Raw genomic sequence first — 14,921 nt, 5'->3', positions numbered from 1 at the left:
AGTCTGGACAGATGTTATAGTTATATAGGGATTCTAACTCATAACCCCAAGTCTGGACAGATGTTATAGTTATATAGGGATTCTAACTCATAACCCCAAGTCTGGACAGATGTTATAGTTATATAGGGATTCTAACTCATAACCCCAAGTCTGGACAGATGTTATAGTTATAAAGGGATTCTAACTCATAACCCCAAGTCTGGACAGATGTTATAATTACTGAGCTACCTAGTTACCAGCCAGGTCTGTTACACGATTCCCTCCTTTTTTCTTAATTTCCCCCATCTAATGCTGAGTCAACCCTTTATTACACTCCAACAGAGCCCCCTGTCTTATACCAAGTCAACCCTGTATTACACTCCAACAGAGCCCCTTGTCTTATACCAAGTCAACCATGTATTACACTCCAACAGAGCACAATTGTCTAATACCAAGTCAACCCTTAATTACACTCCAACAGAGCCCCCTGTCCTATACCAAGTCAACCCTATATTACACTCCAACAGAGCCCCCTGTCTTATACCAAGTCAAGCCTTTATTACAATCCAACTGAGCCCCCTGTCTTATCCCAAGTCAAGCCTGTATTACACTCCAACAGAGCACAATTGTTTAATACCAAGTCAACCCTTAATGACACTCCAACAGAGCCCCCTGTCTTATACCAAGTCAAGCCTTTATTACAATCCAACTGAGCCCCCTGTCTTATCCCAAGTCAAGCCTGTATTACACTCCAACAGAGCACAATTGTCTAATACAAAGTCAACCCTTAATTACACTCCAACAGAGCCCCTTGTCTCATACCAAGTCAACCATGTATTACACTCCAATAGAGCCCACCGTCTCAAACCATGTCAACCCTGTATTACACTCCAACAGAGCCCATCGTCTTATACCATGTCAACCTTTTATTTCACTCTAACAGAGCCCCCTGTCTTATACCAAGTCAAGCCTGTATTACACACCAACAGAGCCCCCTGTCTTATACCAAGTCAAGCCTGAATTACACTCCAACAGAGCCCCCTGTCTTATACCAAGCCAAGCCTGTATTACACTTCAACAGAGCCCCCTGTCTTATACCAAGTCAAGCATTTATTACAATCCAACAGAGCCCCCTGTCTTATACCAAGTCAAGCCTGTATTACACTCCAACAGAGCCCCCTGTCTTATACCAAGTCAAGCTTTTATTACACTCCAACAGAGCCCCCTGTCTTATACCAAGCCAAGCCTGTATTACACTTCAACAGAGCCCCCTGTCTTATACCAAGTCAACCCTTATTACCAAATATAAACCAGTGTAATTTAAGAGCAACCTCAAATGAACTTATCATCAAATTGTTTTATCGTCTTTCTGAATATCAGTATTATTTATTTTATTACTTAGTTTCCATATATCAGCATTAAATGAGTGGGACAAGATAAATCTGTAGGGTATCGATTCCTTCCTCATCTACAATAAAACTAAGATCAATTTTAATACATTTCTATCCTACCTTGTTTGTTTTTACCTGTAAATGTCAAGTAATTTTGTACCCGAGAAAATCTAGGTGGTTGCATTGACATTGACACGATTTCACTTCATGCTGACAAAAGACAAAAGTAAGAATTTTTTTCCCCAGACCATTCAGCTGGTTTGTAACTTGTTTATCTAAATAAAGTCCACTGAGCCTCATGTGTCTCATGTGTTTGTATAGCTATCTTTATTAAGACAGTCTAGCTACAATTTGTCATGTTGATACAGACTGGAAATTACTAACCTGACAAACGTTGCCATTCAACGTGCCCCACATTGTGCAGTTACACACAATTATTTAAACATTGCAGTTGTGAGCAGAAGCTACACCATAAAATATCTTAGTCTCCTGACACTATAGGAGAGAATGTTAGCACATTGAAACTCCATACTAATGTACGGGAGAATGAGACATAAATCACCGGAGGTAAAGCTCTATACAGGGCAGAAAGTCACACACACCAGCTAAAGTACTGTATAGCTGCTTAATTCTTGGGAGCCAACATTTCACAGTTGTCCAAATCAAAGCTACTTTAGGGGGATTAAATTTTGCACAATATCGCTAGGTATAATTAACTGCTCACGAGGGTACTGTTGTATTTGGATGATGGAATCCATGTTACCGGTATTTTGTAAAAATAAAGTAAAATGTAATATTGGATTGTTGTTTATCTTCATTACATGGCAGAAAATGGGTCGTCAGATGTTTTTCTTTTGTCTGTATATATATGTTCACGCAAATTATAAATCAGGGTATCAATATTGGTTGAATATCTAATTGCGTGGTATCTTTCGTGACCAAATATAGGGTAAATTGAATTCCCCGCGAGTATTACCAACTACACGTACAGTAATACAGTGTATAGGAGAGAATGTGGCACACACCAGCTAAAGTAATACTCTATATATAGGGTTAGCACCTTGACATATAGCAGCTAATAAGGAAACACAAAAAGTCCTATATTAAATGTCAGTCTCCACACACTTATAAGTGTATAGTGGTTCCAGATTTAGTTTCAAAGACTGCTGTTGTCTTTGTATTACAGTCTTGTTTGATACAGGATTAGACTACAATGGTATACACACCTAACAGAACTTCATGTGTGACTTGATACAATCCCATCATTATTAACCAGACCCCTCTGCCCATCTTCCTTATAACAGATCAGAGACTTGTATACGCTATAATGTCTCGGTACCATCGCTAGACAAAACACATACACTAGCTTATCACCCATAAACAAACCCTCCCCAAAAACAAAGGTCACAGGTCACACCTTATTATGTAATAGTGAGGTACCAATGCTGAAGATGGCTGGGGTCAAAGGTCATATGATTAGCATTGCATAACATAATGTCAAGAAGTGAAAGGTTATAGAGAAACAATGCAGCAATGAAGTTACGTGATGTAGAAGATAAAACCTATTGTACTGTTGGTTATGTAATTGTGAGGAATTCTGGGAAGAGATTTCTTTCCTCAATGTTAGGGATACCGCCATTCACTTCTAGTCGTTCTAACCTTGGCCAATTTGTACTGTACACAAGGTCATCATCTATCACACAAACACTTACCCAGAAAGGAAACATTAGGATAAACGCTCATTAAGTTTAATGGTCCAACAGTTTATATGAAAATCATTTCAAGTGATTGGTTACCATATTGCTCATAAATAACTACAGATAACTTTTCTATAAAAACACTTTTCCATGAATGCTATTGACAAATTTCTCTATTACTTCTTAAACACATAATTATCGATAGAAATAAGAGCGTTTACCAGCAGAAAGGTAAGTCGGCTACCAGCTAGGAAGTGTACAGCACTAGAAGGGATACAGTATGACTACTAGAATACTTAGTATTCAGCTGGATATGAAAAGAGATGTGCATTGCAGATTGAGAAATTATGTAAGGGGAATCAACGCCCAATTCCATAAATATCATAGCAGTAATTGCCACTAAGTAAAAATGCTTGTAAAAAAGAAAATTACAAATAATAAATATAAATAACAGCCTACACTACAAACATAAAAAAAGGATGAAACAAATCCTACCCTAGTCTTACAGTTATATCTATAACCATTACAAGAATTCAGTTACAGAATCATAAGATCTTAATAAAAACACTGCTAGTTCTCCTCTCAGTTTGATCAGTCTCATCTGTGCAATGGTTTTTGTAATATTTTTATAAATTGATATCATGTGGCCACCACTTCATGTGCTATGTTGTCGATAAAAAACCCAGACAACTTGTCTCAAATAAATTCATTTGCAAAATGTTTGTACAATTAACAAACATACAGCTGGTGGCCAATGAGATGTCATGACCGCAACATTCATTACATTATATTGCCCAGCATGATTTTCTGAGGCAATGGTCAATAGATACGATACCTCATTTTACATTTTTGACAAAAAAAATGATTAATTTAAAAAAAAAAAAAATGAAAATAAAAATAAAATTATCGAATGTGAGAACAGCTACAGCACTATAACAGTACTTGACATTTAAAATTTTGTAAAAGTTGCACTTTAGATAATGAGTTGGGTTGTATACACCTGTATCTTGGAGCAGACATTACTTGGTAAGCCCTAGACATAAACATAAAATACTTTAGCAGAAGCAGTTCAGCTGTATATGGGTGAACGACCAATTAGATCACTACATTTTCTTAAACATGCCTGAAAGTGAGTCACCTAATGAGAAGCCAGCATGTCAATGAGCATGCAATGCATGTGCAAAAGCAAGAGGCCTCCCTGAATGGGAAAGTATGAGAAAAAGGAATGAACAGAAACCAAGTATGAAAGTCCTGCTGCAACAAATCATATCAAACAAATATTGCTGAAATCAGACAAGCAAACTAAGCGTCGGGTAGGATGCAGCTGCTGGTAAAAGTGTAGGCATCAATGGAGCTGCATTCAAGGCAAGGTATGGAAGCATGGCATGCCAAACAAATATGTACCTGTCCCTCCAACAGTACCCGTGTATCCCGAACAATGCTTCTGGCAGTCTTCTTCAGATTCAAACCGATTTGTGTTTCCATCACATCCACCGTACCAAAACTGAAAACAACCTTTTCTTCCGGAGTCATAATACCACTTAGCTCCAAACTCGGAACAGGGTCCGCGGTCCTTCTCTAATCCACATCGACTATCCTGTGCTGAAGTAAGAATCACGCTGGTCATATCAATCACAAGCACCACAAACAAAGTGTAACACAGCTTATACATGGTCAATTATTGAAAACAAAGTCTTTTTCACTTCAAACAAATCCGAATTGGCACAATTTGTGTGAGACTGAAGCCTCAGAAGTTAACTGTCATTATATTTGTCTAATCCAGTAAGTCTGAGGAATACAGCACCTTTACCTCGAAGGAATATATTAAATGTAAAAGTTTATGTGTGTAACGAATCACACCACACAAAACATGTGACTGAATCGCCAGGTACGTTAATCCTAATCTCCAACACTTATTGGTCACAGAAAATCATGTCAATTAATATCCTTTATAGATTATTTCAAGGAAAACCTTCAATTTCAAGATTTTTAAATATCCAACACTGAAATTCCTGAAACACTAATCATGCAATTTTTTTCTCAGATCTGTAATCCTTCACAATATCAGTCTGATGTTATGCACTCTTCACTTTCCAGCACCACCGCGTGAATTCATGCTCTACACGTGCACATCCTGGTTCCCTGTGAACGAGTGAACGACTGAGGACAGCGCTGTAGGTGTACCGCTGAGCAGCTATCTTCACGGACCTAGCTGTATAGCACCGTACTCCTCAGATAGGGTGTAGGCCCCATATCATAGGTATACATTTAAATTATAAATATATATAGGCCAAGTTAAAGTTCTTTATAACAGTGACCACACCATCATAAAATGTACCAGTAGTCGACCAGTGACATATAACTGGAGAACCCATTTAGGGCCAGTGATAAATGTGGGATCACAGACAAGGTGTTTAAAGGGACGGTGGACACTAAGGTAGAATCCTATTGTGTGTGTCACCATATATTAGGTCTTTATGTCCCAGCTGGGAGGCAATACAGGCAATCGTGAATTAATCAGTCAAATCTCATTCACTTATTAGTAGTGTATTTATCTCTTCTCCTTATCAGTGGTAGGTCTTACTCACAAATCAGTGGTATAACTTGCTTTTAAATCAGTGGTAAAGGTCACTCATAATCAGTGGTACAGCAAATCACAAATCAGTGGTATACCTCACTAATCATTGGTATATCTTGCTCACAAATCAGTTATCTAATTCACAATCTATTGGTACACTTAACTATTCAGTGATATATCTCACTTATCAGTGGTTTATACCTTGCTAATCAGTGGTATACCTCACTAATCAGTGGTATACCTCACTAATCAGTGGTATACCTCACTAATCAGTGGTATACCTCGCTAATCAGTGGTATACCTTACTAATCAGAGGTATTCTTGCTCACAAATCAGTAATCTAATTACTTCACTAAACAGTGATATAACTCACTAATCAGTGGTATACCTCACTAATCAGTGGTATACCTCACTAATCTGTGGTATACCTCGCTAATCAGTGGTATACCTTACTAATCAGTGGTATTCTTGCTCACAAATCAGTAAACTATACTTCACTGATTAGTGAGGTATACTTCACACTTAACTATTCAGTGATATATCTCACTTATCAGTGGTTTATACCTCACTAATCAGTGGTATACCTTGCTAATCAGTGGTATACCTAATTAATCAGTGGTATATTTCATTCATCAGTGGTATATCTCACTTATCAGTGGTATATCTAACTCACTAATCAGTAGAATATCTCACTTACTAATCAATGGTATGTTTAGCTAATTTGTGGTATTCTAAATTTAATTTACATTTGATATTTAATCTATGAAATGAAATATATGATTTTATTTGCATAATTAAATCTTTTTTGCTCACATTTAGCAAAATGAAATATTTAATCTTTTTTACAATCTGGAACTCACAAATGTTTAAATATAGTATTTTATATTCAATTTAGTCAAACCGAATTTGTTTCATTCACAAATTCTCTCCAAAAGGAACAAACCACAAATAAAAAATCACAATTTAAACTCATTCTTAGCCACAAAATATCCATTCACCAGTCACCGTATTAAAACCCATTCAGGTATTTCATTCATGACAATTTTCACTTTCTCGCAATCCCAGCGTATAGAGTCCTCTGTCATTGGGTGCTGTTCAACAGGAAATATACCAACTCAGCACGCAATTTCTGCCCTCTGACATTATCAATGAAGTTACTAGATATAGTAAGAAACACATGCATGGCACATGTATACACAAGTGTAATTAAGACAATTCTTTTCCTACTCAAACTCTGGAAAGGAAAAATTCTTTAGCAAGACTATATGTTTTTTTATTTTTTTTTCCATTCTTATATTTCATTGACGTATTTACCTGTTACTTGAGCTTGTAACCTAGCTGACTTCACATACGGATGATACACAGGTAGGCTCTCACAAACACAGAAGTAACACAGGGAGGCTCTCACAAACACAGAAGTAACACAGGGAGGCTCACACAAACACAGATGTAGCACAGGGAGGCTCGCACAAACACAGATGTAACACAGGGAGGCTCGCACAAACACAGATGTAACACAGGGAGGCTCACACAAACACAGATGTAACACAGGGAGGCTCACACAAACACAGATGTAACACAGGGAGGCTCACACAAACACAGATGTAACACAGGGAGGCTCACACAAACACAGATGTAACACAGGGAGGCTCACACAAACACAGATGTAACACAGGGAGGCTCACACAAACACAGATGTAACACAGGGAGGCTCACACAAACACAGATGTAACACAGGGAGGCTCACACAAACACAGATGTAACACAGGGAGGCTCACACAAACACAGATGTAACACAGGGAGGCTCACACAAACACAGATGTAACACAGGGAGGCTCACACAAACACAGATGTAACACAGGGAGGCTCACACAAACACAGATGTAACACAGGGAGGCTCACACAAACACAGATGTAACACAGGGAGGCTCACACAAACACAGATGTAACACAGGGAGGCTCACACAAACACAGATGTAACACAGGGAGGCTCACACAAACACAGATGTAACACAAGGAGGCTCACACAAACACAGATGTAACACAAGGAGGCTCACACAAACACAGATGTAACACAGGGAGGTTCCCACACAAACACAGATGTAACACAGGGAGGCTCGCACAAACACAGATGTAACACAGGGAGGTTCCCACACAAACACAGATGTTACACAGGGAGGCTCACACAAACGCAGATGTATCACAAGGAGGCTCACACAAACACAGATGTAACACAAGGAGGCTCACACAAACACGGATGTAACACAGGGAGTCTCCCACACAAACATAGATGTAACACAGGGTGACTCACACAAACAGATGTAACCCAAGTACAACAAGAAATAGAAAGAAACATGTATCATTTTGTTTAGCTTCAGGATATTTATTTAAAGATAATCACTTTTTTGAAAATGTATTTAACTTAATAGGAAACAGGAATCAGTAAATGTGTTTGCTTTATATGTAAATGAGCAAAATAAACGTTTATTGTTAAAATGACTTTCTTGGTAGACAAATTTCTCTCTTACCAACACTATATGTTAGTACAAGATAGGTTAAATGTTGAAGTCTAATATCCCAGTTTGTTCACTTTCACCAATGTCACCAACTGATGAATAATTTCAATCGCTTCAATCTCTTTTGACAATAAAAATGACTTAACATCTTGTTCGTTACACAACATGTTGACCAGTGACTTTCAAATTCAAATATGTACCTAGTGCTGGTTATTTAAGGTGTACTAGTGGGCTGTGGTCTGTCCAAGGTAAACAAGGCCTTACGCCAGCCGTTCATATTACCAACATCCAATTCTGTTGAAGGGTACTTAACTGAGCCAATTCAGGTTGCATAAGAGACAAATGTTTACACCTAATCCACCCGTATCACATATCGGCCAAACTGAACTGACCTCGGTCAACAAAGGTCATCATGGCACCTAAGGGTTTGGTCACTCTGTCAGGTGGGGTCAGTCATGTACACAGGTGAAACCCACTCTGTCCACCTGCTATATCTACGATAATCCTTCAATATTATGCATAGAATTAAGTATGACTGTGCGCGGATAAACTACCTACTGAGTGCCGATATTAGTCATTGAGACTGGATATATTATCTGTGTAGAAATCTGTATAGCCGAGAAACACCTTGTAGTCTCAAATGACCAGTAATCACCACAAGTGTGACAAATATAGTTTTCCTTCTATCAAAAATAGATGGGGACCACACAATTTTATTATTATTTTACAGATGTAGTAAATTCTCTATTTTGTCAGCAGCCATCATCAAACCCTGCACTACAGGATATCAGGTAGAAGTATTAAATATATAATGGGGAACTTCTCCATATAGTCCTCGTCTCTGTTTATATTCAAAGTTCTCCAGACATTGACCGGTAATGTATCTATGTATCTAAGCCACACATCAGGTAGAAAGGCCCTGTAGGTTACCCCCAGTCACTCAGCCACACATCAGGTAGAAAGTCCCTGTAAGTAACCCCCAGTCACTCAGCCACACATCTTGTAGAAAGTCCCTGTAAGTAACCCCCAGTCATTCAGCCACACATCAGGTAGAAAGTCCCTGTAGGTTACCCCCAGTCATTCAGCCATACATCAGGTAGAAAGTCCATGTAGGTTACCCCCAGTCACCATCCACACATCAGGTAGAAAGTCCCTGTCAGTAACCCCCAGTCACCAGCCACACATCAGGTAGAAAGTCCCTGTGAGCAACCCCCAGTCACTCAGCCACACATCAGGTAGAAAGTCCCTGTAAGTAACCCAAGTCACCAGTCACACATCAGGTAGAAAGTCCCTGTAAGTAACCCCAAGTCACCAGCCACACATCAGGTAGAAAGTCCCTGTGAGCAACCCCCAGTCCCTCAGCCACACATCAGGTAGAAAGTCTCTGTAAGTAACCCAAGTCATGCAGCCACACATCAGGTAGAAAGTCCCTGTAGGTTACCCCCAGTCACTCAGCCATACATCAGGTAGAAAGTCCCTGTAAGTAACTCCCAGTCAATCAGCCACACATAAGGTAGAAAGTCCCTGTAAGTAACCCCCAGTCATTCAGCCACACATCAGGTAGAAAGTCCCTGTAGGTTACCCCCAGTCACTCAGCCATACATCAGGTAGAAAGTCCCTGTAAGTAACCCCAAGTCACCAGCCACACATTAGGTAGAAAGTCCCTGTAAGTAACCCCCAGTCACTCAGTCACACATCAGGTAGAAAGTCCCTGTAAGTACCCCATGTCACCAGCCACACATCAGGTAGAAAGTCCCTGTAGGTTACCCCCAGTCACTCAGCCATACATCAGGTAGAAAGTCCCTGTAAGTAACCCCAAGTCATTGAGCCACACATCAGGTAGAAAGTCCCTGTAAGTACCCCATGTCACCAGCCACACATCAGGTAGAAAGTCCCTGTAAGTACCCCCAAGTCACCAGCCACACATTAGGTAGAAAGTCCCTGTAAGTAACCCCCAGTCACTCAGTCACACATCAGGTAGAAAGTCCCTGTAAGTAACCCCCAGTCAATCATCCACACATCAGGTAGAAAGTCCCTGTAGGTTACCCCCAGTCACTCAGCCATACATCAGGTAGAAAGTCCCTGTAAGTAACTCCCAGTCATTCAGCCACACATCAGGTAGAAAGTCCCTGTAAGTAACCCAAGTCACCAGTCACACATCAGGTAGAAAGTCCCTGTAAGTAACCCAAGTCACCAGTCACACATCAGGTAGAAAGTCCCTGTAAGTAACCCCAAGTCATTGAGCCACACATCAGGTAGAAAGTCCCTGTAAGTACCCCCAAGTCACCAGCCACACATTAGGTAGAAAGTCCCTGTAAGTACCCCCCAGTCACTCGCCACACATCAGGTAGAAAGTCCCTGTAAGTAATCCCACGTCACCAGCCACACATCAGGTAGAAAGTCCCTGTAAGTAACCCCATTCACTCAGCCACACATCAGGTAGAAAGTCCCTGTAAGTAACCCCCAGTCACTCAGCCACACATCAGGTAGAAAGTCCCTGTAAGTAACCCCCAGTCACCAGCCACACATCAGGTAGAAAGTCCCTGTAGGTTACCCCCAGTCACCAGCCACACATCAGGTAGAAAGTTCTTGGAGAAGTTCCCCGTTATATATTTAATACTTGTAAGTAACCCCCAGTCATTCTACTGAGGTTCCCTTTTTGAGGTGATTTCTGACTGTGGGATCCTGGGATCCTGTGTATTTGAAATATTGTACAGTAGTGTCACTCCCAACAAGTACAGATGTTCCAAGTATTAAGTTGACTTTCATTAGATGTGACATTGAAGATTAGCACATGGTTATATACTACAGGCAGACTGATACCAGGTTCTCTACCACACTTACCCTCTCTACCTAATCTACCCAACACTTTCCATATGGAAACATTTTTGCACATTTTCTGTTCTTTTTTCCAAACCATTCTAGATAAAATCCATAAACATAAATTTACTCTAGTTTATTTATGTATTTTTTAATCATATCCTCAAATACATAAGGTTGTTTTGTTCCAACAGTCCTAACCCAATTACAAATACTGTGCTTGTTGTGGCCTTGGATTTCTTTAACCCTAATAGTTCTTGTCTACCCAACTGAAAACATTGGTACCTACATATCTAAAAGAAGATCTGATATATATACATGTACATTGCTATTCTAAAACTGGGACCAGGAATATGCTATTCAAAATGAGGAATCTGATACATCTGTATGTGTGGTGACAAGAGCACCACAAGTGGAGCATTAATTATACGCCGCCCACAACAAAATTGTGGAATTAATGTAGTTAGAGAAGAAAAATGCATGTCTGTACAAGTAGAAAGATGCCCTGTGTAGTTTTACAAGTCATGAAATGATTACCAAATGTTGGAAAACTTATGTGTTAATTGGTGCATGCTATCGCCACATTCTCTGCCCATGGAACTAGTCGTGTTCACAAACTTCACACAACTACAAAGTGTTATACCAAGGGATAAATCTATTTCGCATAGGGACATAATTCTTGTAAAAATTGACACAGGATCCTGATTTTACAATATGCAAATTTTTATATGATCCCTTGCCAAATACATTTGATAACTTTCTGTGAAAACTTTGATTATAAATGGGTCCACAAGAAAGTGTTATGCCAAGGGAATAACATAAGATGTGTAGTGGAACTGCACTGGGTTGATCGTCGGCGACCAGATAGCTCAATTGGTAGAGCATTCGTCTAGAGTTCGGAGGGTCCCGGGTTTGAACCCCGGTCTGGCCGTGCATTTTTCCTCTCCATTTACAGATGCAAAGGGCCACAACTCTTGTAAATATTGATGTAGGATCCAAATTTTACAAAATGCAACCTTCATATTATCCATGTGACACAGACAAAATTTTAAAACATACAGTTGAAACTGTGGCAATAGTTGCACTCACAATGAAATGATTGTGAGTGGCCTAAGTAACAGGCAGTGCAATAACACATAATACGCTCCACTTGGCAGGGATTCATCAAAAGGGACATCTAGAATGTGATTATTCCAAAAAAGTGTTCAAGAATATGCTGTTTCAAAAGGGGACCTAGAATTAACCTCAACAAAAGGAGCATATCTGAAGCAACTGTATAACATGAGGCCCATTGGGCCTGCATCGCTCACCTGGTATAAATCTCACAAGTGAAACCTTAGAAGTGATCTAAAATAAAGCTACAGGCAAAATATCAGTATTTATGATTAAAATTCATTCAAAAGACCCCTGTCATTTCACCCCTGTGATTGAAAGTCAAACAAAGTCATTATGTTGAACAAATTTTATAGCATTTCATCTCAGGATGCGACTTGCAAAGTATCAACATCCAGGGACCCATGGTTTATCAGAAGAGGTTGTTTAAAGATTTTAAACAAATTTGACCCCTGTGACCTTGAATATGGGTGAATGTCATTCATTTGAACAAACTTTGTAGCCCTTCATCTCAGCATGCTACTGGCCAAATATCATCTCCCTGGGCAGTTTGGTTATTGAGAAGAAGATGTTTTAAGTTTTTAACATATTTGACCCCAGTTACCTTGAAAATGAGCGAAGGTCATTCATTTGAACAAACTTTGTAGCCCTTCATCTCAGCATGCTACTGGCCTAATATCACCACCCTGGGCATTTTGGTTATTGAGAAGAAGTTGTTTAAATTTTTTAACATATTTGACCCCTTTGACCTTGAATATGGGTGAATGTCATTCATTTGAACAAACTTGTAGCCCTTCATCTCAGCATGCTACTGGCCAAATATCATCTCCCTGGGCAGTTTGGTTATTGAGAAGAAGATGTTTTAAGTTTTTAACATATTTGACCCCAGTTACCTTGAAAATGAGCGAAGGTCATTCATTTGAACAAACTTTGTAGCCCTTCATCTCAGCATGCTACTGGCCAAATATCATTTCCCTGGGTAGTTTGGTTATCGAGAAGAAGATGTTTAAAGTTTTTAACATATTTGACCCCTGTGACCTTGAAAATGGGGGAAGGTTATTAATTTAAACAAACTTTGTAGCCCTTCAATCCAGTTTGCTTCTGGCCAAATATCATCACCTTAGGCCTTTCGGTTAGAAGAAGTCGTTTAAAGTAAAATATTGACGCCGGACGACGAACGCCACGCCACGGCATAAGCTCACTTGGCACTTCGTGCCAAGTGAGCTAAAAACTATTGTTTTAAAAGTTTGGTCTAGATTTAGCAATTCCAAAAGAGGGATCTGGATAAGCGATTCTAAAAAGTGGATCTAGATTATGCCTTTCTAAAAGAGGGATCTTTAATACAGGATTATGGGGTAAATAATTTACCAAAAGTGGGAGGCTATTGTGTGCAAGTGACACAAAATCTGTATGTAATGGGAACTTTTTGGGGTCTCTATTTAACTTTGGGTATATCAAGTAAATCTTGTTTCCTGTTTGTGGGCATCCTACAGTAATAAATAATTCATGTGGCTCACCTCAGTAAAATAAACATTTTCTGATGACTTGAAAATTTATGTCAGTGCCCATGTGTTGACCCAGACAGAAGTATTAACTAAGCCTGCTATACCACTATTATCAGACTAATAAATATTCTCCCCAGCCCAATCATCCACTAATACTGTCAAACTGACATCCAACTGTTTGTTGAACCTAAATATTTCCCTGTCTCATTCACGGGACGCTGTGATTTACCCGCCTCCAGCCAGTGCTGGGATAAAGGTGGACAATGGAAGGGTGTTAGTCAAAAGGATCAGTAGTGGTCGCTATCTGTCACTACCATTCACTTCCGTACTCCTGTCCCACTTCACCTGACCAGTACCATCGAATACCTGTCACAACCTAACGAGATCTACCTGCATGAGCACACTTTGAGCAGTGGTTTGACAAGTTGTTTTTCAATCTCAAATACCCAATACAGGTAAAAACAAATGAGTCCAGATACATGTAACCAAAGATTCATATGACCTAGGTGTTTCAAATGATTATACGGATATAAAATCAAACTATATAAAAACACTGTTCTATTTCCCTGAATGGCTACATGATGATGAACTATAAATTGATTAGCCATGCCTACTATTGATGAGCTACATGATGTTCTAGCTTCTCTAAGTTCTATATAGGCCATACCCTCCATGAGTTATATAAGATTCCTAGATCTGTAATGGCTTATATAGGCCTTACCCCAGTTTACCTGTCATTCTGAAATTGTAGGATGACCTTAATATTGGTACTTATGTACATGCACTGTTAACTCTACCTAAATAGATGCCATGTCAAACCAGACAACAGTTATCTACCTGTCTTCATATTATTTTTATATATCAGGAATTATTTCCACCCAGCAATAAAAAAATAAAAATTCAAGAGAAAGTAATTTCAACATACAGTATTTTGTATGGCTATACTGACCTTCAGAAAACCTTCTACATACCAAAGACAACCATAAAAATAACAAGAGGCCCAAGGGCCTTAGCAGTCACCTGAGTTATATCATAGATACTCAGGTAGCTTTATTTTATTGTTTAGATGTGATGTGGAAATCAGCATGTAAACTAAGTGAAATACAATACTTGTCATGTCATCAATGGATAAGAATTTGAAAATATTGGTAAATGTTCCCTTTGGGGCCCCGCCCTAGCCCCTGGGGATGGGGCAGGAATCCTAATTTTACAAAGTAAAACTCTCATTTACCCAAGATGATTCTGACTAAGTTTGAGCAATTTTCTGCTGAAAATGGATAAAATATATACCGAAAAGTGTTATTTCCCTATATAAACTATAT

The 14,921-nt window shown here is 39.2% G+C and overlaps 1 protein-coding gene across 7 annotated transcripts in view; it reads right to left on the bottom strand.

Moving 5' to 3' along the window:
* The window catches only part of LOC110441987 (papilin-like), a 220,687-nt gene that overhangs the window by 78,333 nt on the left and 127,433 nt on the right, over positions 1-14,921 (bottom strand). For all 7 annotated transcript variants that reach the window (XM_021485321.1, XM_021485324.1, XM_021485322.1 and 4 more), the window contains one exon: positions 4,472-4,669. In XM_021485321.1, coding sequence (XP_021340996.1) covers positions 4,472-4,669 — 198 coding nt within the window. The remainder of the gene's footprint in view (positions 1-4,471; positions 4,670-14,921) is intronic.

This window comes from Mizuhopecten yessoensis, unplaced genomic scaffold (genome assembly GCF_002113885.1).
Source record: "Mizuhopecten yessoensis strain PY_sf001 unplaced genomic scaffold, ASM211388v2 scaffold716183, whole genome shotgun sequence".
Taxonomy (NCBI): Eukaryota; Metazoa; Mollusca; class Bivalvia; order Pectinida; family Pectinidae; genus Mizuhopecten; species Mizuhopecten yessoensis.
This window is presented reverse-complemented; position numbering and strand designations above follow the sequence as displayed.